The 26,699-nt window shown below is 38.9% G+C and overlaps 1 protein-coding gene and 1 long non-coding RNA gene across 2 annotated transcripts; one reads left to right on the top strand and one right to left on the bottom strand.

The window, feature by feature from the left end:
* Nucleotides 1-496: 496 nt before the first annotated feature.
* tet2 (tet methylcytosine dioxygenase 2) lies at nt 497-22,258 on the bottom strand. Its single transcript, XM_004065914.4, has 10 exons — nt 21,966-22,258; nt 6,214-9,051; nt 5,991-6,081; nt 5,788-5,881; nt 5,474-5,682; nt 5,044-5,194; nt 4,857-4,946; nt 4,239-4,376; nt 3,250-3,604; nt 497-3,101 (listed from the first exon to the last, which is right to left on the bottom strand). Exons 2-10 carry the CDS (start codon nt 9,005-9,007, stop codon nt 1,756-1,758), a joined length of 5,268 nt encoding a protein of 1,755 aa, XP_004065962.2. The 5' UTR covers nt 9,008-9,051; nt 21,966-22,258; the 3' UTR covers nt 497-1,755.
* A 313-nt stretch (nt 22,259-22,571) lies between these two features.
* LOC110015170 lies at nt 22,572-24,346 on the top strand. The gene is made up of 2 exons (XR_002290300.2): nt 22,572-22,853; nt 23,133-24,346. It is a non-coding gene; the product is annotated as an uncharacterized LOC110015170 (long non-coding RNA).
* The last annotated feature ends 2,353 nt before the right edge of the window (nt 24,347-26,699 follow it).

The following is a 26,699-nucleotide window of genomic DNA, read 5'->3' as shown; positions in this document are numbered from 1 at the left end:
GCTTAAATATTTTCCTGAAAAATAAATGAAGTGCTTTCAAAGATTGCGTGAAATAATTGGCTTGGGTTTTTAATATAATGCAATTATATGGGATCAATTAAATTGAAGAGACAGGGAAGAAATATACTTGAGTGGTTTTAAATAAAATCTGTACACGGCCACAGACGTGCAACTAAAATAAATGACTGCCATGGTCTTGGCTCATCGCAAAAGCATTGTTTTTCATTTATTTTACATCATTCCCTTTAGTTAACTTATTACTCATGAGTCAGAATAAATGGTAAAAAATATTCAAGAAAGTCTTTTTCTGTCTCTGTTAACTGTTTTTGACAAGAATGCCATTGGGATTGATGATTCACTGGCAGCTCCCTGAATATTACAAAACAGGTATGGGCAGTGAAGATTCACACACAATTAGATGAAAATGTCCCTGATTTTAGAGTAAAATCAAAGTTCAAGTAGTACTTTCATAGCACAGTGAAAGCAAGAAATGAACTTTTTTTTTTGCCTGTAGCTTACTTCTAACTGATCACTAAATGTTAAAAGTAATGTACAAATGATGAAAATTATGCAATAATCCTATTGCCAAACTAGTTTTGAGGTATATATCACACCATTTTTTTAATCATTTAAAAGCCTTCTCAATGCTGAAAGAGCCTCACATTGTACGTTCTCTAGTAGGTTAAATAGCACCTTATGAAATAAACTCAGTTGATCAGAAGAAATACAATGAAAAAAAGGCGTCACTTTTATACAGACAAACTTTCTAACAAGAAGTTCAGATAAGAAGTTAATTTACTGTACAAATCTTACCTGTTTATTTTACAGTCAGAATTTTATAGATAAACTTTGAAACTGACACCAAGCTTACCTTGTTTTGTTTTCTCAGTGTATAAAAAGCATGTTTGCACCACAGACAGAAACAACAGGTGATTTTTTTTCCCCCCACACATTAGTTCATGGAAGCTGCAGCAAAGAACATCTAAATCAGTTTCTGAGAACCAGCACAACCGTGTAAAACACATGTTTTTCACCCTTAAAATGTTTAAAAATGCACCATGAATATAGTTTAGTTGTACAGTAGAAAATACTTTTAAGTGATAAAAGCACCAATGACATTTAAGTTTTAGAAACCATTTAGCATGAAACTGATTCGCTCTCATAGCTTGCTCACTCAATCAATCACCTAATTCATAAAACTTGCATAAGAACTGTGACATGATTCTTGATGTACATGTATTTCCAAGTATGTAACCTTTACTCCCAGAAAGTGCTCCTGAAAACTGATTTTCCAAAAACCATTTGAAACCTGAAGCGTTGACAGTAATATTTTTCAGTGTCCTTTGTCAAATGTTTTATGGTCTTAGTGTGAATGCAATAGAATTGATAGTAATAGAAACAATAGTGCACAGTGAATAGTACATTTTAACAAAATCTGTCCTATGCCCAGATAATGTTACAGTTTTTCTGAAACAAGAAAGCAACCAAATGTTGATTTGTTCCCAGCTGTAATAGATCCTTGTGTGTCAGACTGAAAGCACCAGATATACTGAATTTTGCAGAAGTTATCTGACAAAAATCTGTTCTTCGTTGGGAGCTGCTGATAAAGCTCAGTTGTTGAAGAGATGAAACACCTGGTTTGAATCTCAGCACTTATTTTTTTTACTATAAAACACATGGCTGCTAGAAAGGCTTTAGTGCCTGTGTTTTTTTTTTTTTTTACTTAGCACCTTTAAGTTCCTAATGAGAAGTTCTTCATGCAAATCGACTGTAAGGCCCTGTGACCTTGGTGAATGCATATGGACTTGTATTTACGTATGTGTTAGTTGTACTTGATAAGGATCCTTCCATTAGTGCCTTGATAAAACGCTTGTATGGAGGCTCCCCTGTAGTCTCTGATTCGGGATGCTCACGCTTCACCCCCTTCTTATTTCCCTTGGTTGGTGTTCCTTCACCACCATTCCTTTCAGCCTCCTCTTCCTTTTCCCGAGCTTTTTCTGCCATCTTGGCTTCCCATAGGGCCAACCCATGCTTTGCTTCATTCAGATTCTTATGCTGATAGAAAACTAAAGAGATGCGTGTAGGGTGGTTGCGATCTGGATTTTTAAGTGGTGTTGTGGCGTGCAGCTCCCGCTTTGCACATTCAATGAGTACTGAACCGTGACTTGGTGCCACAGCCACGCCACCAATTTCAGGATCCAAGAAGTTATGTTCATTGTCAGACCACACCTCTGGTTTTTGTGGGGTTGTGGGTGTCTTTGGTGTTCCAGGTTCCTGCTTGATATTTGAACCCATGACACCACCATTGGGCAAACTTAGTTCTGACTGAGTATCAGGGTTTAAACATCTACCACGGAGCTGAGCTGAAAGCATCTGTGGGTCAGGAATACCCATCTCTGTCTTTACTTGAGTATGTAAAGGATCCAGCCCAGAAGGAAGGATGTGAGGGTTCTGATGGAGGTATGTATTTGGGTATTCTCCAAGCTGATTGCTTTTGCTCACTACGGGTGAGTAATCCATGCCTCCGTGGCCAGAGGGCATCCTTGAAAGAGGGTCAATAAACTGGGCATCCAAGGGTCTGCTAGGACCATAAGGGTTGTAAGGTTGCATAATTTGAGCTGGTCTCATACCATTGTAACCATTGACCTGTAAACCTGACTCGCTGTATCTTGGTGGATAATTAACATCAAAACGCTGATGGAGTCCATACTGTTGCTCAGGGTAAAGAGCTGGTAGCTGTTGTTGGTACATGTTCAAGTGCTTTTGGTTTGCAAGATAGTATGGGTGGCAGTTGTCGAGAGGCATTCCATTACGTTGGTAATCTGGGTATGGACGATTTGGCCCATTCATGTAAGAGTTTGTTACATTAAGAGGGGAGGGGTAAGGGCTTGCTGGTGCTTGTGCCTGAGTGGGACACATGCTGCCTGGCTTGGAAGTGCTTGGAAATGACCCAGGGGAGTTGGGGAACCTCATGAAACCAGGATGTGTTGAGCGAGAGTATGGGGGAATCATGCTTTGGTGCTGCTGTTGTGGATGCGCCCCTAGGGGTTGTGATAGATGACTTGACTGCATTGTGGCTCCCACAGCACCTGGAAGAGGTCCTGGAAAATAATCAGAAAAAAAGAGAAAATCCTGAGCATCAGAAAAAGAAATCCCAGGTCCCATTGATCATGGCCATCCTTAACTGCTTGATATTATACACCATCTCCTTCAAAGAACGTATAATCTCTAAAACAAAAATCAAATTACCTGTCATTGGAGTGCTTTGAGCTGTATTCTCATAAGTGCCAGCTTTTGACTTGGCCAGGCTGGCCTTTTCTGCCTTATCACCAGAACCTTCCAGGGTGGCATTCTTGTTGGCTGCTGCCTTTTTTGCTTCCAGCTTCTTTTGCCTGCAAGACTTGGCGGGCTCTGCGAGCATGCGTATCTGACGGCGGAAGGTACTGAGAACTTGTATGGCTCCTGACTTCATTTTTTCCTGCTGACCTTCCTCACTTCCAAATTCATCAGTGTTGGAAGCCTTATAGAGAGGTAACACATGGAGTTGCTCATCCTCTGGTATTCTTCCAATTTCTCGATTGTCCTCCCTTGTTAATGTACACACCTGGAAAACAGTTAAATGCTTACACGTGAGTTATGTCATACAATAAAGGAATAGACTGAAATCTAGATTTCACTTTATATATTACATTACAATACCATGTTTTGATTGTAATTTTTTAAGGACTTGAAATAAAACAAATTCTGAGATTTGCATGGACGTGTGCTGAAATGTTTTTCTTTTAATGTTGTATTTTTTGTTTTTTAAAGTACCATTTGTGGTAGTTTCACATATGTGTCTAAACTAGTCACTTCATGAATAGCAGTTTATTGTCCCATATTTATAGTAAACAAAAACGGTATAACTGCAAGGCGTTAACTCCATATGAAACCAGCTAGTTCTGTTTAATTTAATAATTTGACATTAGCTTGCATACTGTCCTGCTTGCATTTTTGGTGCAAGTTTCCCATAAGCCTAACTATTGATGTCTGCTCCAGCTATTGGGATTGGTGGAAATGCTGACACCAGCTGGTAGACCACAACATATTATGTCACAGCAAAGAATCACTGAGTTCAAATTAATAACTAGAATCAAATAAAAATAGTAAAAATAATCCAACTCAAATGCAGGTTGATCCCTAAATTCTACCAGCAACATAGCTAGTAACAGCCCGCCAGAAATCTAGTGAAGACTTACCACAGTGCTGCCACCCTGCATGTTGTGGAGATCCCTGTGAGCATGAGCGCAGAAGTCCATACAAGCAGTGACACCAGAGAAGGGCCGACCCTCCTTGAGTCCCAAACGACAATCTGGCGCTCTGTGCTCATGTTCCACCTGTAAGCACACAATGAACAACAATCATTGAGTTCTTGAAAGATACTAACAAAAATATAATCATTATAGGATAAGGATCGCTCCAACATTTTGATTTTTTGTTTGGCTGCAAATGATGGACATGCCTATAGATGAGCTAGAAAAGGGTGTTGTTGCCCATAGTTAAACCCAGTTAGCCATTACCACTTAATGACTGCTCAGTCTCATCTTTTGACTTGCCAGTTTGAAACAAAATGTGGCTAAATGACATGGATGTGAACGTTTTATTTGCGGATATGATAAATAGATTTTTTCTCTTACATGCATCAAGTGTGTAGCAACTACTATAGATATTCAGATTTAAAATTTTATTGATCAACAATTCATAAATGGACAAAAAACAGTGAAACACAACATATAATATATAAACAATTTACTACCAGTATTTGTGAAATAAATAACTGTAAATTCAAGCAAAATAAGATGTACATTTGAACCTACCTGGTTTCCATATGCTTCAGGTGCCATAGCTTTATATAAAGGCGCAAGCAAAGTCGCTAAATTTTGAAAGTTCCGCTCCACTTTCTCTTCCTGAAAGACAAAGTTTTTAACACCAAGGCCCCTTATCTTGACTGTGTTTTAAATGTAATTATGACACAGTCATTCTCTGTTAGTCTGCATAGATCACCTCTCTGACATCATCTCCAAGCAGCTTGAATTTCCTGGGAATTTTGCTCCGAGCAAATTTACAGCCATTGTAATACATGCTCCAGGAACAGCCAAAGGAGAAAGATGCTCCACTTTCTTCAGGGTTTAATCCCTGGCATGCACATGTCCTCCTAAAAAAAACCCAGAGATAATTTAATGGTTTTTGCCAGACTTGACACAAATGAAACTAACCGAAGAGTACATATCAAATATTATAAAAAACTGACCCTATGACAAGCAGGAACAATTTTCATTAATAGCACACTCTTAAATTAAATAAAACAAAAGTAATGGCTCTATTTGTAGTTTACGCCTGGAAAGTATTTACATAGCATTTTTTAAAAATTACTTAATTGTCAGACTTTGAAAAGAAATGCAAAAGCTGTCAGTTAAGGCATATTGTCACTTACTCTTCATTGAAAGCACAGCGCCGTTGTGTGTGAGCTCCATTTTTCTTTAGAGTTTCACTCAACTCGAGGTAGAGGCGGTCAGCCAGACTAGCTTGGATACCCTCCCAAACTAGTATTACAACAATGATGCAGGCAGTTTCACACCTATGACCTGTACGTTCACGCACCAGGACAAGTAACTTTTCTTCTACACTAGATCGACGGATAACCTGGAGTTAGGAGGATATAGGAATGTTTTCAAACAATTATTTTAGAAAGAAATTCTAGGCATGTCATTGATTTTGAGTACCAAACATTGAGTAAGTTGTTCATACCCATTTAGCAATTGGGCACCCTTGTGTGCTTTTTCCTTCTTTGCCAGTGTAAATTACTTTTTCAATCCTGATGGCACGGCCAGTTAATCCAGACCTATAAAGCAGAATAAATGTGTTAAAAATGAAAAATAATAAAAACACACAAGGTACAAATAAAAAACAGTTTATCTGTACTATAGATGTATCTTTAGTGTGTGGTTTACCTTTTTTCCATCATCTCCCGAATGCCAGGAACAGTGGGTGCTGAGCCCAGGTGAGTGTAGTAGGGGCCCTCATCCTTCTCGACGATTTGATCTAAATACATCAAATAATGTATTAGAATTTGTTTATAAGCTTTATGCAGAGCCTTTTTGAGACGGTTATCATTCTTCCAAGAAGTACTTGTCAAATTTCAAGAAAATCTTCTTTTAACACTATAGAACTTACCAACACAATGGCAAGAGGCTATGTCATACTGAGTTTTCAGGGGTGTATCCAAAAGATTCTTAATAGGGGTATCCAACAGCTTCATAGGGGAGTCAACAAAACTTTGAAGGAGTTGCTCCTTTTTAGGAGTGGATTCCAAGCCTTTTTTCGTAGATTGGGCTGGTATCGAGGATTGGACATCTCTTACTTCAGTATTGGTTGACAGTATTGTAACAGGGCCTGAAGATTCTACCTTCACTTTATTAGATGAATGGATGAGAAGGCTTTTTTGTTCAAAAACTGTTGATAGTTGGTACTGCCTTAGACTTTGTTCCATGGAAGCCAAGATACTCCTTGGTATTTTCTTGTGATTGCATGGGGATGGGTGATTTTCCTGCTTGACTTGTAGTCCACCTTTGTCTGGCTCACGCATATGTAGCAGCTGCCCCTGCTGCTGTGATGTAGGCAGCTCAAACCGGGGCTCCATTTTTATAGCTCTCTGGGACTGATTTAATTCAGAGCTCTGAAGGGGATGAAGAGGATTTTGGAGCTCCTGCTTTTGCAACAGGTGCATACGTATAGCTGCATTCCTCTGAAAGTTTGTTTGTGGACCCATGGATCCCAGAGGTAGTTGAGGTCCCCTTTGGAACTGTGTGCAAGAACTCTTAAGCTGCGGTTCAGCTTTGGGATGCATCTGGTTTCTCACCTGCTGGTTTAATGCACCTTGTGGTAAGTGAGGTTGGGACTGTGTTGAGGTCTGGGTAAAGTCCATCTTGTTGTGTTTGTGGCAGTGGTTGTTAGGCAGCTGTGGTTGAAATTGCTTGAGGTTTGGTAGATACTGTCTTTGCTGTTGTTGCATCTCTGCTTTATTACTATACATGAATGTGGCATGGTTGCTGTGCTGGCTGTTGTTGGCTTGAGCTAAATTGTTTCCAAGAGATTGGCTGAGTTGAGGCAAGTGCTGTTCTGGTGGAGGCTGACTATGTGGTCTGTAGTGGGGAGACTTCAATTGCTGCTCTTCAAACTGTGGTGGGTGAGATAAAGGACGCTGAAGTTTACAGTGCTGCTGTTGCTGAGTAAGAAGTCCAGCTGACAGTATATCCTGCAGATCAGTATCATCACTTAAGTGCTGAGAGTCCTTCTGGAAGTAATTATTTCCTTGTTGATTTTGAGGGAAGTTTTGCTGATCAGACATTTCAGTAACTGGCGTTTGCTGCATCTGAAAGGCTTTAGGGCTTTGATGCTGCCACCTAGTGGCAGTGTTTTGCTGGGATGGAGCAAATTGCATTTGGTTGGATAACAATTCTGGAAGTTTTTGCTGGGAGGTGTTTGACCCTGGACTCATGTCAGCTAAACTTCTCTGTATCTGAAATCTTTGCACTGGGCCAGGCTCCATGATTTGGGTATCACGTTGGGGACTGGCTGTCCTCTCTACATTAGGCTTAGGAGGGAGAGCTCTCCACATATCTTGGTCTTGTGTCTGAGAAGGTGGTGCCTGCTGCTGTGTGGAATTTGAAGGATTCTCTTCCATCCAACCTGTGTTCTCCAAACCATTTCCTTTACCAATGTGATGTTGATGTTGTCCCATCTCATCATCGTTGTTTTGTGTTCTGCCATTTTCTTGGAAGTTCTGAGGTTGAATTCCACACTGACTTCTCTCAGTGCTTAGGTGTAAAAACTGATCAGAACCAGATTTCTCATTTTGGGCCATCCCAGAGTTAGCAAAGCATCTATATCTACCATTTTCGTCAATTGCGTGTTGAGCATTACTGCTCCTCAGAAAAGGGCTGTGGTCAAACTCTTGCTGGGTGTTTTTATATGCACTTTGAGGATCTGATTGGTCTGTAAAATGGGGTATGCTGGTTGGATGTTCTTGAGAACAATTGGTGTCATTTGTTGGAGTGATCTCGCCTGATAGTTTCCTCATTTCTAAAGCAGAATAAGCATGTGGTTGCTGCTGTTGCTGGTGGTCTGCTCCAAAACTGCTTGAGAATCCATTTACAAGATAACTGTTACAACTGTTGCCCCTTTCACTGTTTTCAGGTGCCCTGGGCTGCTGCTGCTGAGAATTGGGCATCTGCCCTGAAGGAAGCAACCCTGAGGCTAAAGCAGGGGGTTGAGCACCTTCACTAGACAACTGATTGTCCAGTGAACCATTGACTGTATCCAGCTGTGATCCCGATGTTTGTGGTGCAATTGACACTTGCTCAGGATAATATTGGGACAAAGTCTTTTCTAATAGATCACCTGGAGTACTCTCTAAGGTTGAAGAGGCTGATACAGCACCATTGGGAAATTGTTTATTCCGTGGCCGACCAAAAATATCTCCATTCTGAATAGAGTGGTTCCTTTTATCCAAACTAAATTCCCTCTGTGATGAGCTGCATTCAAAATTAGTTGCATTAGTCAGCTCAGGTAAATTGTCCACCATTTCAGAACTTGTGCCATCATTTCTTTTGATTTCTAAATCTACCTTCTTTCTCTTGGGCTGGTGTAGTAATGTATCCCCTGTGAATCCATGCTTCAGCTCGCCATTCATCAAATCTCCATTCATTTTGTAAGACTCCTGATCAAATAGGCTTTCTTCTGATGCAGGGATGATGCAATTCTCCCTGTGTCTCTTCAAAGAGTTTGATACTTTGTTAGGGTTGTACTGTACTGGGCTTGTAATCCAGTTGTTGTCTCCTGTGGGCTGCGGAGAACCTTCAGAAAAGTGGCATCCATTCTGGAGTCTGGGAGAGATACTGTGAGGAATGCCAAACTGTGCTATCATTGAACTTTCTTCCTTCTCATGCTTGGCCTGGTCTGTTTCCATCTGGCCTGCTCAGAGTCCATACACTGGGCTGCCCTCTGTCTGTCCTGCAGAAAAAAACAGAAATAATTCAGTTTGCTAATTGTTTTAATACATTTTCACAATGTAAAAAATATTGTGGACAACACACACTGCTTTTCAGCAAATGTTTGGGGTTTCTACTTTTCTAAATGTAAGTGTATTAATGCAGCAATAATCTTATCTTCAGACCACACCCATTTGAACTATAATAGGATTATTAAAACTTCATATTTGTTCTACAGTTCTACTAAAAATGTATCTTTGCAGAAAAAACACACTGAAAATAATTCAGCCATCTCAGTAATTTATGTGGTTTTGTTTTTGCGGCTTGATGGTTTTTTGCAAGCATTACAATAAGCTTATTTGACCTGGTGGCATATACCTGGTGGCATTGAGACCAATCTTTTTTTTTTTTTTTACTGGGTGGCGCAGTGGTTAAGCACTCTTGCCTTGCAGCAAGAAGGCCCCGGTTCAAGTCTTGGCTGAGGGACCCGAAAGAGAATGCATTTTCTCCCCATGAATGCATTGGTTTTCTCCTGGGACTCCGGCTTCCTCCCACCATGCAGAAACATGCTTCATAGGTTAATAGGTTACTCTAAATTGCCCTTAGGTGTGAATGTGAGTGTGTATGGGTGTGTGATTGTGGCCCTGCGACAGAATGGCGACCTATCGAAGGTGTACCCTGCCTTCACCCACGAGTGACCCATTAAAGGACAAAACGGGTTTAGAAGATGAAGTAATGTTTTTTACCACCAGCTTTCCAGACTGTACTTCTGCAGATCTTTTCTACATTTGTAATACTTGTTTGCTTCCTTGTTGAGAGCTGTCTAAAAAGTGAAGCTTAAATGCGGAATTACACCATTCATCAAAACGCCATGATTCATTCCCTTCATTGACTTCAAAGTCACAACAATGGAAATTCAGCGAGTTGAAAAGGCACACTTCAAATGTGCTCACCAATCAGCTTAATGTGCACACCTATGCAACTTAATGTGACTTTTCAAGTAAAAAAAATGTATGAATGGCTTTAATGGTTTTACCCTGTGTCATAAACAAATTGCAGACTATTTGTTGCATTACGGTTAGAAGTGGCTTTAATGTTTCAATTTGCCAGTTTTGAATAACAGAATGCAGTTTTTCTTTTAGTTATCTGTCTTTTATCTAGTGATTTCATATCAGACTTGGAAAAACCCCACTATGTATCCAGTGTGGTCAGATTCAACCTCACAAAATAAAAATGTTAAAAAGGAAAGTTTCTTATAAAATTTGCCAGTGTAAAGCAGCTATTAAATTCTTAGTAAATGTTTTGTCGGTACAATAACTTTAAATCAACACATGTGAAATATAAGTAAATTTATTATTACGTTTGTCATCAATCACTCCCCTAGTAGTCATAAAGAGCTTACCTCCCCATATTCAAAAAAATTTTGAATACATATGTCCACAATATAATTTTACATTTTGTTTGTTTTCTACAAAAAATAAATAAAGGCCTTGGTGGAGCATCCGTTATTTTTTAAATTAATTCAATAATTTAGTGTAATGATTTTCACCCTTATACATACTCAAAACAAAGTATTGAAAAAATGTCATATTCATCTGACTTAATTGTATTTAAATGCTCTGTTTATTACTGTTACAAAGATATGTATATGTTATATTATTAACACACCCATCAGTTATTCATTTTAATGCATGGTGTGCACAGGAAAATTATCCATTGACATGAAAAGGTAGAATGGCAACTACGTTCAGCTTTCAAACCGAAGCATGTTTACACAACCATGCTAAAACATAATTGGACCCAGATCTGGATCCCCTCAAATGCTTTTCTGTTTTTCTAAACCTTCTTTAGGTCCACCACAGGTTGATCTTTGTATGTAGTGCTTAGGCATGTGCCACTTAGCAGTTTTGTCCTCCATCACTGGGCCTGATTATTGCATCTGGAACTAATTGGGATAGTTATCATGCCGGCAGAACGGCTACCTTCATCTGTTCTGTTGTTTAAGTCTAACAGCATCTTTAGAACAGAGACTAAGATAAAAGCCTTACAATTTAATCAGTGGGGGAAACAACAAAACAGGTAGTGACTCAATAAAAAGAACAATCCCTAAAATCAAGCTGTTGTTTTTACTTTTCCTTAAGAAATGTCCAGTCTTGGGAAAACATCATTGAGCAAAGTGTTAAATCGAAAAAGAGTCACCACCAGTTGCTCACAACTTGCTCTTGGGGAGTGGGATAATAATTTACCCTAATGATCTCCTTCTCTGTGTTATTTACCCTTCCTGAACTTAACCAGTGCCTCAGTCCCACCAAATTAGAGCCTTAAAACCTATCACTAACGAGTACTCTGTTGTACGCAGTCTGGACGCTCCATCTGCCGTCACTGAAAAGGAGCCGATGCAGAGCAGCATAGAGACAAAACAGATCTTTATACTGGCTTATTTAATCTAGACAATTTATATCAGGAAAAAGACCTAAACATGAAAACTATCACCATTTTTTTGATTTTTGCAAATGTATTTAACATTTCCAAACTAAATGGCAACTAACAACACCTAACACACTCTTGAAAATTAGAAATAAGCAAATGGCTTTTAAAGAAACAGCAAGGGAATCCCACTTCCTGATCTCATGTGGGTTCTTCACTTTTAATCTGGCCCTCTGAGCAGTCTGAAAAAATCTGCAACAACCTCAGGAGGTTTCCGTCTGGTGCTCAGCTGCTTTCAGGAAAACTCCAGTCCTAAGGGACACTCCAGAGTTTACAAAGCACCGAGCAGAGCCAAGCAGCTTGTCACAGTTGGATACACCCACACTGAAAAAAAAAGAAAGAATCTTTGCACACCCAGAACAAAGCCAGAGATCCCAGCTGTGTGTGCGTCTTCCCAGGATTCATATGAATGTACAAACACAAACACAGTTGTGACGCTATGCTAGAAGTCTGACTTTAAATGCACACTTTAAAACATTTGGCACCAGTATGTTCTCCACCTCTCAGAAATGATTAACAGGCAGACCTATTTTTGCTCTGAAGGTGGAGTACTGAAATAAACCAAACATTGGAGTACTATAGACGCCGGAGCGAATAATGCTTTGGCTTATTTCTTTCCGGTAGCAAAAGCTTATCAAAGAATTAGCACTGATTAAGTTTGAATTGTGGCTTAACTAACTTGACTTGTCATAAAATCCCCACCAACTTCCAGAAGTGAACTTTGGTGCCTTTTGTGCTATTATTAGTGGTCAACCTCACTGTTGGCGTGCACATCAGGTTGATTTCTGCGAGCCATTCCTCTATACTCTCATTTCAACCTGCTACCCAGTCTTTAGGTAATCATGCTAATCGTATGATCTGAGTAACTCTGTAGCTGTGATCAATGTTTTATTCCTAAATGAGCATTATTAGTTAATAGAATAATTCATATACATTAGGAATATTGTCTATGCACAAGTCAAATGAGTAGATAATCTCATGAGAGGGGTTTAAAAAAAAGTAAAGTACCTTAAACACATCTTTGCAACTAAAGTTACGAAGGTTTCACAGTATAAGTGACTTGTTATCACTCTGCCTATTCACACTCATCATTAGAAAGACAAAGTGATGCACATTTCACATTTCAATAGCACTTCTATTGTACAAGGCTCGACCCCAACAAACTGCAGCTTTGGTCTGCCTATCTCTTTGAAAGTGAAAATAAATGAAAAGTTATGCAGAGCTGCCAAACTTTTTTAGCTCTCAAAATAACTAAAATTCAAGAAATTTACATTTAGGATTGTTGTTAGGAGGAATTAAATCTCTATGTCATTGCAATTAACTGTGTAGAAATATGTAAAGGGGGTGTTTTATTCTGTTCAGCCTCCACAATTGTGACCTACATAAAAAGATTAGTGGATAAAAGTGGATTATTAAGTAGTGTATTTTTCCATCATAAAACAGCAGATAAGAATGAGGAGATTATTTTTGCACAAATGTTTTATTATCTGAAATTGTCTGTCTTTCTCACACTGAGCCATGGCCCTATTCTACTGTTATGTATGTTCAAACCAAAAAAAAAATGTATCTGCAATGTTCCTCTTATGTTTCAAATATTTGGAGTGCACAACGATGAACAAAGTTGGAACAGACTCACAAAAGTTACACAGGTTTAACTGAAAATATCACCTGACTTAGACAGTTGTTCGGTGTTCAAATGTTTCTATAATCAAATTCGCATTTTCAAAAACTGGAACAGCCTTTTTCCTTTTTATTACAACACTAAGGTAGGGATGTGGGCCCTTTGTAGAAGTAGGATTTCCTTTACTTTAGAGAGCTTGTGAAATATGAGAAGTGCCATGGCAGATGTAGACTACTTGGCATGACTTGGCAGCCCTGTGTTACATTCACCACTACAGCAGCTGCCATAAGACTTGGCTTTCAGCGCATTTAGGCTAAGAAGCCACCTTTGTTTATATGCCTTGCTACCATGAGTTTTTTTTTTTTAAAGTTAAAAAAACCTGACCGGTTTGTTAAGCAGACGTTTAAATCAAACCCGCAACTGCCAAGCCGCACAACCATAGCAGAATTTTGCTGAATAGCCCAAAAAACTGGCTAGAATTTCAAGTGTATATTTCCTTTTCTTCTCTGAAATAGCCCCTTTATGTTTCCTCTTTAAGAGATAAGAAAGTTGAGCATGCAACCAGTCAAAAGCCTATAAATATTCAAAGTGTTAGGTAATTGTGAAACTGACATGTGCCTTTAACTCATTCATAGTTATTGTTTGAGCCTATTAATACTGTTATATCTATTAACTAAATGTTTACTGTCGCTGTTACTTTTTTTTAGCATTTTATTTGATACTTAACAGTTCCAGTTAATGGTTTACATCCACTTTATTAGGATCAGTACATTTCAATTATCCACATGCTTTAGCCTCTTTTTTGCACAGTTGCAACAATCATGCTAAAAAAAGCAAAATTGTCCAAATGGTAACATGTTGCTCCATAAAGACAGACTGGATTTACACAGTTCGAGGGGCTGGCAGGCTGGGCTGCCAGTGAAACCTCATCCCTAGCAGCCCTTTACTCACGTAATTAGGTCAGAGGACTTGCATTACAGTGTTTTAAATCCCCTTCGTAAAAATAGAGCCAAACCTGCTGCTTTACAAACCTAACGACCTCTTATTGCTTCTTCACAACTGTACACCAATATAACAGCAAACACTAACAAACACTTTGCAAATCCCCGACCAAGTCTGAAATTTCATTATCCGAAAAGCCTTTTTTTTTTTTTTTTTTTTACAAAGGTCTTTTTAAATGTAATGTTGCAGCAGTCTGTTGATCTTCTGAGAGGGTAAAGGCTGCCCCCTCAAAAGACTTGTGTAAAGAAACATTTTGAAATATGAAACTTGCGGTGCATGTGAACAGTTGGCTCCAGTGTTTGGAGAGCAGAAATGGGGCTGCACTGAAACAAGTGGTAGGTCAGCGAGCACCAACGTTGTAAGCACAATATGAGGCAATGTCCTTTTAACACATGTCATTAGTGATGGTCAAATGTTTAACAGGCACAGATGCTCATTCATCTTCAACGTCTTCTCATGAGGCACCACACACACGCTTGTGATTTACGTCACATGGTATGTGCAGGCAACTTGGTGAAGGTCGGCTGTGCATTCTTTTTTTCCCCCCATAAGATGAAACATATGACATTGCTTTTAATAAACCCTGGAGTGTCTCTGAAGTCTGATATTCATACAAAACAGATTTTCCCCCTTTTTTAGACTATTATTGAAGCATTTGTCTGTTATTCATAGGAACTTTTTGGACGGAGCTGGAAAGACATTAAAAATAAATGTAATCAACAGTGTTGATGGAGAAGTTTTACGAACTTACAAACTAAATTAGAACAGACAAGTACATATGAATGTCAAAACTTTGAGTTTCTTAGCCAACAAACAAATGTGTGAATGATATTTGATCATATTTGATACTGAACCCTATTAGCGTTTTAGAGAATTACCTGAAATGAACTGAAAAAAATAAGCCTTAAAGTTCTGTTTTCAAAACCCCTTTTTATTGCTAAAATGAATTCCAACTGATGTTATTGCAACTGAGTCTAAGTAACTTTGAATTGCACAACCTTGTGTCTGGTTTTCGCCCACTTATCTGCTGATGTTTTCTGTGGTTTAAACACTTTATTGTGACATGATGACAGTTGCACTTTAGAGGAACAAACCCAAGAGCCTCCTCTACATGTTCTTTCAAAGTCAACCTGAAAGGACAACTCTGCAATGAAAATGATCACTTTTGCCTTTTCAATTAAGTGCAATCCAAATGTCTTTGCTCATTGCCTTATTCTCACTGTGAGGCAGCATTTCACTTGATTTAGCATAGGAAAAAAAAAAAGATTTTGCCCACCCTTAATTTAAATACATCAGCAACAGATTGTAGCAAAGACAAAAGAGGACCCCAAATGTTGTATGTCATTTTTTTCCCCTGAGAGCCACCTCCCCCTCCGTGTGATGAAAGGATTTGTTCAATCGACATTGTTCTTTATGTCTAATGCAATACAGATGTGGCAGGGATGGTTTCCATTGCCGTCTGTTTGCCTGCTCTGATTTTTGTCTCATTGCCTTTTCTCACTATATCTTTTATATTTTTAGATAAAATAAACCCAAACTTCACTGTTTCTTTAAACGTATTAGAAAGATTTAATAGGTGAGCGTTAAGATTAATGCTTGAACTTAAAAACAATCCTTTCAGAATCCTTATTTTTTTTTAAAACAAACAAAAAAATATGCTATCATAACAAATCTCTGTAACAACAGTCTTGACAGTAATGGTTAGCTCAGAGGAGTTTATAATCAATCACATAAGGTGAAAAATGTACATGGAAGCACAATAGGGCCAGACCAAACTGTATGCACAGTTAGAATGATTGTTGGCTACCAAAGGCTTTTTCTTGGAGCAGGAAAGGATAATTACCTCTTAAATTTGTTTTGTTTAATATAACACTGTAATAAATTAATTCCTAGGCCTAAAATTTGTAACATATCAACATTGGCATTAAAAATAAATTTTCACAAAAATGAAGCAGAAACTCTTGAGAAATATAGGAGAGTCCTTCTTTAACATGATCTTATCTCTGATGGTGTCACACAAGATACAATGGACTCCTGAGGAGTTCACAAAGCATTTTAAAAGACAAACTTCACTTGAGAAAACACAAATCACTCTTTAAATAACAGAGAATTTATTTGTGGTTTGTTTAGAATAGTTTGTTCTGCTTTAAAAAAAAAAAAAAAAGAAGTGGAAGTGACTAACAGAATGGGTTGAAGGTCTTGTAGTTAATGACTCAGGAAACATGTTCCCCCATATCATTGAGTTTAAAGATGACACAGTTTCAGTTTTTTGCAGGCACTGTAGGCATTGGTAATTCATTTTTTTATGTTGACGGGGACAAACCCCACCTCTTTATGTTTTTGATACAACTCGTTTCACCGGTATCTGGGAAAGTCATGAGCAAACACAAAGTACAATGCTGGTAAACGTGACTTTCATCTTATGAAACCATTTTCTCTATTAAACCACTATAGGAGTGTTCCAACCAAGCTTTTAGAAAACTAAGGCTTTAACAGTAACTTCTTTTTTTCAACTTTTGTTTGATTATTTGGCGTGATAAGACAGACAAAAGATAAGGCACTAAAGTACCACAGATAAAGTCTGTAAACCACCAGACTTGCATTTATTTATGTACAAATACTCATGTGAGGCACAGTATTTGTAAGAATCTTTAAAATTCAAGTCACCTAAAGATTTGTTTTTCCTAGAACAGGTCAGTCCAGATAATAAACAGCAGTTGAACATTAGCTCACCTCTTACTTAAACCTGTTAGTCTTGGATTCTTTTGCTGTTCAGTCTGCTCAAGCTAATGCCTACCCTGCCTTGCCTGGAAGCTCCCTGAGCACTGCTCATGCAGGGAGTCTAAACCTTTTTTTGTGCCTTCAAACTGCATCACATGGAGACTGAAGAAATGAGCGAAGAGCACAAACCTCCTGACCTGCCCCCAACCCCTCACAGCAGCACCATGTGTTCCCTTCCAAATATGTCTCCCCCACAACCCTTTGTCCGTGCACCAGTCAATATATCTGACTAACATGATGAACTTTGCACACAGCAAAGTTAATTTCTTTCTGAGTGCACAGTAGCCATGGTGACCATCTTCTGAGTGCTTCAAATCCCATCTGGTCTAAACATTACCCCAGAGAGGCTGACAACAGAATAAGCTGCATTGGTGTGTTGAGAACATGTGCTTTGTGCATTTATGCTAGCAGCAGTCCAAAAAACCTGCAATATTAGTAAAACTTTAAACCTAAAGGTCATATGGGAGATTTCAGATGTGCCCAGTAAAACTGTGAAAACTGCTGTGAACTAAAAGAAGCACAATGTGAAGAAACACAAATAGCTGCATTTTTTTCCAACTTCAAGTTTTTTCTTAAGTTTACCTCTTCCGAATGCTCAAACATCCTCTGTCTGTTTGCATGATCCACATCCACACAAGAAACAAAAGGCAGAAAACTGAAGAAGATTCTCACAGAAAGGAAGTAACATGGCACCAAAAGGCTGCCAGGAAATTCTGAGAGGACATTAGTGTGGACAACATTTTGAACTATGACACAGCAAACACATTGTAATCCTTGTTTTGAGACAGTAAAAAAATGTTTTTTTGCACAATTACAGATTCTTTGGCACAGAAGATGGTGCAACATGCTTCTTTATCTTGGACATAGCCTGAATACAGCTGACAATCTCTTCCACTTGATTATTGTTACCTACTGCCATAGGTAAAGTTTAACTATGAAATGTTTTACATAAATATGTAATTTAATGAAAACCAAGTTTGGTGATCTTCCACATGCAAATAAGCTGTTAACATTTGGCATTTCATAAAAACAAACCTTAGATGGTTTTGGTCTTTACATTTAAGTTTGTAACATATTTTTCACCACCATATTGGGGGACAGAAGATATAGAAATATTGATAAGGCAAATGTTAACTACTTGTTTCAGCTGGAACTGTGTTTGGTAAATAGAAGCAAAATTAAAAAATTAGACCTAAAATAAACCCAGGGCGAAAAATTAAAATTAAACTGTGTTTGATAGATGGGATTTAACTGAAACTGACTGATCCTTACTTGCTTTCATGTCTAATGGAAGTTTAGAATTGGAGATGGTAGTCTATTTATGTTACACATTTGTTATCCCATTATGCTTTGCACTGTCTTCTGAAATACAAGAAATGGTAGTGGCTGTTATTAAGCTGTGTGCTCTCCCTTTCTCAATTTTCACACCTCTGTAAAAAGGTTTTTACTTTTAAAATTTCACAAAAATGTCACGTCTTTACTGTGGTCTCCTTTTGGCAATTCATGGTTCTGGTTGTGTGTAAAAAGTCAAAGAAACATTGCAATTATGGTTTGCTACTTAGAGACAGAGTAAGAAGCAATACGAAACGTCCGTCGACACGAAGCAGCAGCGCTAAGGTAGGAAGAGATACCATTCGCTCGGGGACAGTTACGTAACATCCCACTTGTCTCTGTCCCTACGCGGAATTCCTGGATGGTGTTTGTAAACAGAACGGCCATGTGCGTGGACTCACGTGGAGGAGGCTTTTGAGCTGCTGCCCTCACCGTCTCACCCCCGAGGTAAACCCTGACATGGATACATGCTCACAGGGCCAGAAACGCTCCCATCAGTGCTGTGCCACTCGAACAGCGCCTTGTCACTCTCACTCCGTGTCTACGACTACGTTAGGCGAACAACCCATAGCCTCACCGAAAAAGAAGGCTGCAGGTCAAGACTGGAAATAAAGGTGCAAAGCTCATGGAGACTCTTGTTGTTTAGATAACTCATATACTACCTCATATAATCATGCTCACAGGTTTAAAGTATCATCTGTTAAACAAACTTGTTCCATCGAAGAGTTACAACTTTTTAAAGGGCTGAGTCTCGGTGGGGCAGAAGACCGGGTATTATTCGTGTAATTTCAAGGTTTTAATACATTTTGTTACTTTTCTTTTGCACATAATCTAGTGAATCCGGTGATTAATATTACCTAGTAATATTTTGCGGATTGTTTGGAGATGGAGAAAGAATGCATCATTGCAAAAGAAACTCCTATAATACATTTAATTGGATGAATTGGACTGAAGTCTAAAATGAGTCCTATTGTAATGCAAAATGAAAACAAATGGAGGCATGTAGCTGGAGTTATTTATCAAAAACTCTGCAGCTTAAACATTAGTTCACTCAGCAGACTGTCTGTAGGAATCTGCATGTGTGCAGTCAATATAATAGCTTTGTGATTCCACTGCAGTGACTGGATTGTAGCTTGCTGCTGTCCAACAGAGCTCCATAGAGCTTCACTCAGTGGTAAAATCAATACTGCAGAAATCAATGCAATTCTCAGTACCTTGTAGATTTGTCCTACAAAAGCACTTGAGCTCTGTCCTGCCAGAAAACAAAACATGTCTAACCTATTTCCTGGCATGTTTCAGTCACATTTTTGCAGCAACCTCTGGGTCAAAAAATGATATGTGGGGCTGGCCTGAGCTGGGTCAGAGGTGAAAGCTTGGGTAAGTGCTTAGGCTTTGTAAGGAGACAGCATTGTTGCAGAACGCTATGGCAACTGGACATTCTCCCCAGAGGTGATATTGTCTTTGCCCCCAGAGTGACTCAAGGGAAGCTTACGGCCATGACGAAGGAGCAATCCAAGCACGCAGTTTTATCTGTAGGTGTGGATAGAAGAGAGAAGCTATGTGCATGTGATTGATCCATATGGCCCTTCCCCCCACTCAGCCCCCTGTAGCCTAGCTTATGCTGTGATGCCTTTTCAGCTACTGGTGTAGCAGCAACCATGCATAAATCCCTTAAAAATCTTTATTCTGAGATTGTGCATTCATATTTTACTTTAAAACCTTGTAAGGGTAAATTAAACTCAAAAGGGTTCCATGGCTTTACTAAGAAAGCAACGTCTTATATATATCTGTTCACATGACAATATCTTAGCATGGTGTTGGATGTGTCACATGATGCAGCATGCCGTCACAACACACTTGAATACTACAGATAACCCCTAGATTAAGCCCCTGTGTTGATGCTGCACAGTCAATGACCATTTTTGGCATAACACAACAAAGCTATGTCCTCGCCTGCAGAGAGTTTAACCACAAGCTGAGTTTAAAAGTTGGCCATGCATAGCTACTAAAATAGAGTATTCTTATATGCTTAAAGCATGAGAAGTGTGAGAGCCTTGCAGTTGTAACCACAACGAAGACAAATGCTATGTACTGGATAGAATAAGAGATCCCTAACATAGAAAAGAATTCATCTTCTGCTCACATAAAATCATGTAAGTTGGTTTTTAGTCACGTTACAAGCAGCTGACTTTTTAAGCTTTGCTGTTTTTCTGTTTTTTTCCCCTCCTTCTTCATTCAGCTGCTGCTTCTCAAATTCTCTTTTGAATACGTATAACTGGAGGACTGTGTTGTTGCTGGTAAACGCTTCCCCTGTCGCTGCTGCTGTTCTCAATCAAAGCTCAGTCATTGTTCTTCACCTTCTAGACATCCATTTGTTTTATTTGATAACTTGAGGCCATACTGTGGTGATGTCAATATTTATTTGCTAGTAGAATACACCATATCTTACACGTGCTGATCTTAGAATACTGAATCCAGGAAAACAGAGTCTTAACAGTTTAAAATGCACTAATTAAGACAGGACATGAGTTCCTTTTGTGAATTCAAATTGTTTGCTTGATACTACTGTCAAGAAGTATTGTAGATTTAATATGATATTTTTATACTTACATTGAACTTTTAAAAATGAACTTTGAGGTTCATGTATTTAAAAGTCTTGTTCTGCTAGTTTGCCTTGCCATAAGCTTCATTTCTCTAAAGCACTGTAGTTCCTGTTTTAGAAACACCTTAATTGTAAAAATATTCTTTGCTACTTTAAGTTGCTTTTTACAAAAAAATAAGATTTCTTATGTTTAGTCAGGATGTCATAAAAACAGAAAGAATAATAAAAAAAACCTGCTCCAAAATGAACTTTCTTGTTTCTCTTAGTTAATGGTGCTGTAGGATTGAGTTTCATTTTCTTTAGTGGATTCTGACCTTGTCTGTCATCCAAACGCTATGCTGCCATAGTTCTCTCTTTTTTGTTTGTCATTAGGATTTGCCTTTGTGTCACTCAGCAGTGAGAGCAACTGTAGCTGATTCAGAGATACACCAAGCCAGAAGCCTTTTCTACCTTATTAATGTGCAGTCACTGTTCACTTAGAGCTAGACATGTCCTGCTGCTTTAATACAAACACACACAAGATTGGGTTTTGAAAATATAATGTTTTAGTAGGTGACACAACCCTAAAAGATGTAAAAGGAATTTTAAGTTGAAATAAAAAAAGGTTTTTTACTTACCATAGATTTCAAAATCTGTTAAAATGTGTAAAAATAGTAGAACAAAATCAAAAAAAATAAAAACTACACAATTTCACTCATTCTATTCAAATGTTAAAAACATAGCCTGACAAAGCAAAGTTCAAATACCGAATGAAAGCATTATAAGAACAGGCATTTCATTATAGCCCCTGAAAAACTCCTGAATTAGCAGTGCTAAGTGACTCAGAAAAGAAGGGATGCATTCAAAGGCAACAAAAATGTTAAAGTGAACACAGGACACACTTGAGCAGAAATGCCCTGTCTTTCAGTTCCAGTCGGCAAAAACAAAACGAAAATCGTCAGCCATGTTGGAGTAGGTTTATCTAATATCCCCTCCTTATTATGTTGCCTCTTTCTTTTACGGTGGGGGACATATACTGTGGCTCACCTGATCTAAAAACACACCAAAAATAGACTCAAGGTTAAAAGGGGAAAGGGGAAGCAGAAGATTAACACACTGAACAAAGTCTCACCTTCTTTTTACGTCCCTCCACTTTGTAGAAATTCCAACAAACCGTCTCGATCTCTTTAACAAATCCTAAAGGGCAGCCATCTTGCCTCCTTCTGTTCTATGAAACAGTCTATCCTCCACATCAATATTCATGGAAACCAGTCTGACGTTGGCTCTCATCATCAGGAGAAGCCAGAGTGTCGCTGTTTCGCCTGTCTGAGAGTCATGTGTGAGGCAGCAGTTGCACACGAAGCTGACCAAATCAGTAAGCAACTCTGCGGGGAGAGCTTGTCTCTGTGAGAAACTCAAATATTCACAAACCCACTTTGCCTCTGAGTCCTTCCCACACAAAGCCACAGTTTTTCTCCCCCCTTAGCTCCCTCTTTTTTTCTTCTTCTCTCAGCCGTACACAATAGTGCACACTATGATGGCTGCCCTCAAGCACTGGAGTGGATTCCATGAACAAGACAGGACTCCACCCTCAATGCACTTTTTTGTTGAATATTGCACCGGTCCTAACCGTCTGACGATGGCAGAGCAGAAGTTGCCTCCACCCCCTTCCTTTTCTCAGACAGGAAGCCGAGTGACTCAGGGTTTTTCCCTCCCTTTTCTCTTACCCTATTTTGACTTTTTTTTTCTTTCTGTCAGAGGTTGCAGAACTTCCTCTTTGATATAATAGTGCCTGTTAAAAAAAACAAAAACATTTTTTTTACTTCAACAGTCACACACAGCCGCTTTGCAGCTCGCCGGCTGTATCACAGTTTGACATTTCTTGGCTGGCCCCCTTCTTTTTTTTTAGTGATGTGTGAGGCAATCCAGCAAGTGTGCAGGGAGTGTACTTTGCTTCAGTCTTCAGCCAAGACCCACCTCCTGTTGACACCGGCCACGTGGGCTTCAGCGAGAAAAAGAGGTGTGTGACACAGAAGGAGACGATTAAAAAACCAAAGTTGGTGCTTTTTAAATAAATGAAAGTGATATTTTTGTTGGTCTGTATTTGAAACCTGCAGGGTTGTAGTTTTTTGGTTTTGCCATTTATGTAGTTCTTTTTACATCTTTGAAGCTAAAGGTCATATGCAGAACTGGAATGTGTGCTTACAGGCTCCTTTTACACTATAATTTTGCTATTCACCCCCCACCCTTTACTTACTAGCAGGTGTGTGTTTTCTGAAAATAATCTGCTTTTTTCTAGGCTTAACAGGAGACCCCCGCCGTATTCCCAGAAGCCCCTGCTTAGCTTCAGTGACATTTGTTGACTCAATACTTTAAGGCTCAGGGCAGAAAAAGAGATTTGTTTTTACACTGAATGGGGGAGGGGAAGACACAGAGGGAAGGAGGAGGCACTCTGGACTGCTGCACGGGTCAGGACAGCACGCAGACTTTTAACGTGCACAGAAAAATGTGGCCCTAAAGTCAGACAAATGTTGGCACATGTAGGTGCTTATTGCTTTTTTTATGTGTTAAATTGTGATGGAAATTTCCAAAAATGTGTGCAGGGTGGCCTATAGCTGAGGATATGAAATAAAAAGGACTATAAGTGGACTAAGTTAGAATAGCGGTTTCTTATGTGTTGAATTGCCTGCTCCAAGCAAAGCAGACTTGCCAATGCACCCCAACAAAGTGTGCTCCTCATTTGTAGGGCAGCCTGTGTTGGCTTTGACTGGTAGGTTTCCCTCCACCTCACTCTTTCCTGAAGAAATCAAAAGGTAACTAGTTTGTAGGCTTTTGTCCTGTCCAGTGACTAATGAGTTTAGAGGGAAACATGCAGTAACACCAGAAATGTCACTACAAACACCTAAATAACACATGGTCATTGACATACCATGATGCCTCGACTGTTTACTCGTTCAACATGAATCTGCTGACTTTTACACGAGAAAAATGCCTTCTAATATAAGTTTGAAAAGTTTTAGCACCGATATGGAACAAATTAAGGTGCTGCATATGGTGCAAAGCTGCTTTTCTTCTCTTCAGAGGTCGAAGACTTACAGTAGTTTTAAAAATATCAGGGCTGGAGCTAAAGCTCTGGTGTTAAAGGGTTAAACATGAATGCGAAGTTATTCATCTTGAACCAATTTGATTTTTCTTTTTTTGCATTTAATTACAAAAATTATAAACTATATAAGGGTAAAATGACATCTAAAACAAAATTACTTCACTTCTGGACCTAAACGGAGAAGTAAAGGTAAAACCCATGTACACTTTTAATTTTGTCAAGCAGCTGTAACAGCTAACTGACAGTAAGCTGCAGACAGTTCACAAATACACATGGAGGCAGCAATGAGAGGGTCACGCAGGTCAGTGGGACACGGTCGCCATGGCAAATGGATCTGATAATGTCAAAACCGAACAAACCTGAAAAACGGTGGCCAAAATTAACCAGTCTGAAAGTTTTTAATTTTTATATTAACGGAAAAAAGAATTCAAATAAAAAAAACTAACCAAACTCAATGGTTACCTTTAAGAAACATCCCTCCTGAAAAACTGACATTAAGAAAGGGAAGAAAAAAAGATAGTTACCAAATAAAGTCAAAATTTAACCCCATAAAAGTACCCTTGACCAGTTGCTGAGTTGATTATCTTTTAAAGCACAATCTCCAATGAGTCTCAGAATGGAATCTGGTCAAGGTCCCAAATCAATGCAACATTTCTAAACACTTGTTTAGAGGGATACCGACATTATGGTTAGAAAAAAGTTTAAGGGGTAAAGTAGATTTAACCCTTGTGCTATCCTATGCACTTTGACATTGGGAGTTGGGTCATCTAGACCCACTAGACAGTGCTCTGAACCTTTTTTCTTCAATGATTTGTGAACCTCACTGATGTCCATGGATTACATGAAATCTTTCCATCTTTATCCACCTTTGTCATGGTAGGGAGAACACGTCATTGTAAGGGTGGGGTCATCTAAGATAGCACAAGGGTTAATAAAGTGATGAAGAAAAAATGTATTTCTAAGCAACAAAACAAAATAAAGCTAATGTTTCACCACTTCTGATAAATAAGATTGACTGATTGGTTGATATAAGTGATTGGATTATTTAAAGTTATTTGGGACAGTCAAGCAAACTTGGGAACAGTAAAGTCTTGTGGCAGGCAAATCTAAAAATTCTGCCTTGTGAGTTCCCATCAGCGTGGGGCCAGGGTGGGGGGCTTGTTCTGGGCTGTCTGCTCTGACAGCTACTGTAAAGTTTAAATCCTAGATTATCTCGTCACTGCCCACAGCTTGTCACATTTCAAAGGATTGTAGGAGTGTGCCATCACCTCATCTGTAAACACACCTCATGCTGACCCAGGGCAATCACAATTTCGGCACACTTGTGACTTCAGTGCTTTCACACCTAAACCCACATTGAAGTTCATTTTGTATCTCTGAAATTTATTTTGTTTTTCTCTTTATTCAATTTAAAGTAGATCCCATTAGGATTTAAACTCATTTAAGAATCGTCAAAATAATGAAAATCATAATTGCTCCTGTTCTTTTACAATGCCAATAAGGATTTTGTTAGCCTATTTGAAGGTACAGTTTGGATCATTTGGTCAAACTATGTGGTGTTAGCCACTTTTTTTTTTGCTATTCTTTGTCAAAATACAGTAGAACTGATGCATCAATACATGTGGTCTTGACCTCACCTTGATATGCTTTTTTATATTTGGTGTGAATCATTTGGCTCTAATGAGGTGGAGACTCAAATAGGCGGGGGATGGATTTGTAATGATTTACGACTCTCTTCAAGTGGAAGAACATTTGAACTGACTCTGGCTGCTACAGAGCTAATCATGAAGCTGAGAAAAACAGCACTTCTCACAATCAGTTGTAACGCAGCACACATTTCACCCGGGGCAATGTAAACACAAAACTCTTTATGTAAGGTGATAGCTACTTACCCTCTGCTCCAACCAATACACAAAGCGTGTGACCACGGGATCCCCCCCCTAACTAGATGTCACCCACCACTGGCCCTCCTCCTGCAGTTATCTTAAAGACAAGGGAGAGTCGTTAGTGAGGGTCTCACATGGCCTAATTGTTTAAGCCCCAGCAGGGGTTTGGGGGCAGGGAGGGTACATAAACAGAGGAGAAGAGGAACTCAAACGCTGTTATAATTGTTCTAAAAGACCTTAAGTTGCAGCACTAATGACATGTTAGACAACATTTTATGTTTTTCCAGTTATATATCATCTTTTAGATGTCCTCGATGAAAGTTTATAAAGGATCCATGAAGCTCCCCCTGAGAATGTTACTACACAATTCTGACAGTAGAGCAAATGTTCCTGTACTCTGGAAGTATGAGTGTCTCCATCATCCCTTTACATAAATAGCAGGAACAACTTTTCATGACAGTGTGTTGTGACTTCCTGAACCCTTCTTCAACTAATATCGAAGAGGTAAATTATACCCCCCCCCCCCCCCCATACTTTGCAGCTAAAAGCACATTCTCCATAATAAATGACTTATTGTGTACATATGCAAATATTAAGATGCTTAGACATCTCTGCGTGTGTTGCAGTTAACTGACCAGTTTGGATTCAAAGCATGTCAAGATGTACTGGAAGCCCTCTGCTGGTGGAGCAGGCAGGGGCTTGAATGTAATTCTTGTGTCGGAGTTTACACAGCCATGCAACAAGTAAATAGACACCTTTAATTTCAAGATTCTTTATCTAATACACAAAGCGAACAATTGAAATGTAATAGGTAGGACTACTTACTTTCGTTATTAGTAAACATTTCCTTTGCAGTCTTTTAATTTGAAACACTTTT

Source organism: Oryzias latipes, chromosome 1, assembly GCF_002234675.1.
Source record: "Oryzias latipes chromosome 1, ASM223467v1".
NCBI classification, from domain to species: Eukaryota; Metazoa; Chordata; class Actinopteri; order Beloniformes; family Adrianichthyidae; genus Oryzias; species Oryzias latipes.
The sequence above is the reverse complement of the archived record's forward strand: the minus strand, read 5'-3'. Positions and strand labels throughout refer to the sequence as shown.

Coding starts and splice junctions, on each gene's coding strand:
- tet2 (XM_004065914.4), bottom strand. CDS start 9,007: ATGGAAACAGACCAGGCCAAGCATGAGAAGGAAGAAAGTTCAATGATA. Junction 6,082..6,213: donor AGCCTCTTGCCATTGTGTTG/GTAAGTTCTATA, acceptor TGATGTATTTAG/ATCAAATCGTCGAGAAGGAT. Junction 5,882..5,990: donor CGGGAGATGATGGAAAAAAG/GTAAACCACACA, acceptor TCTGCTTTATAG/GTCTGGATTAACTGGCCGTG.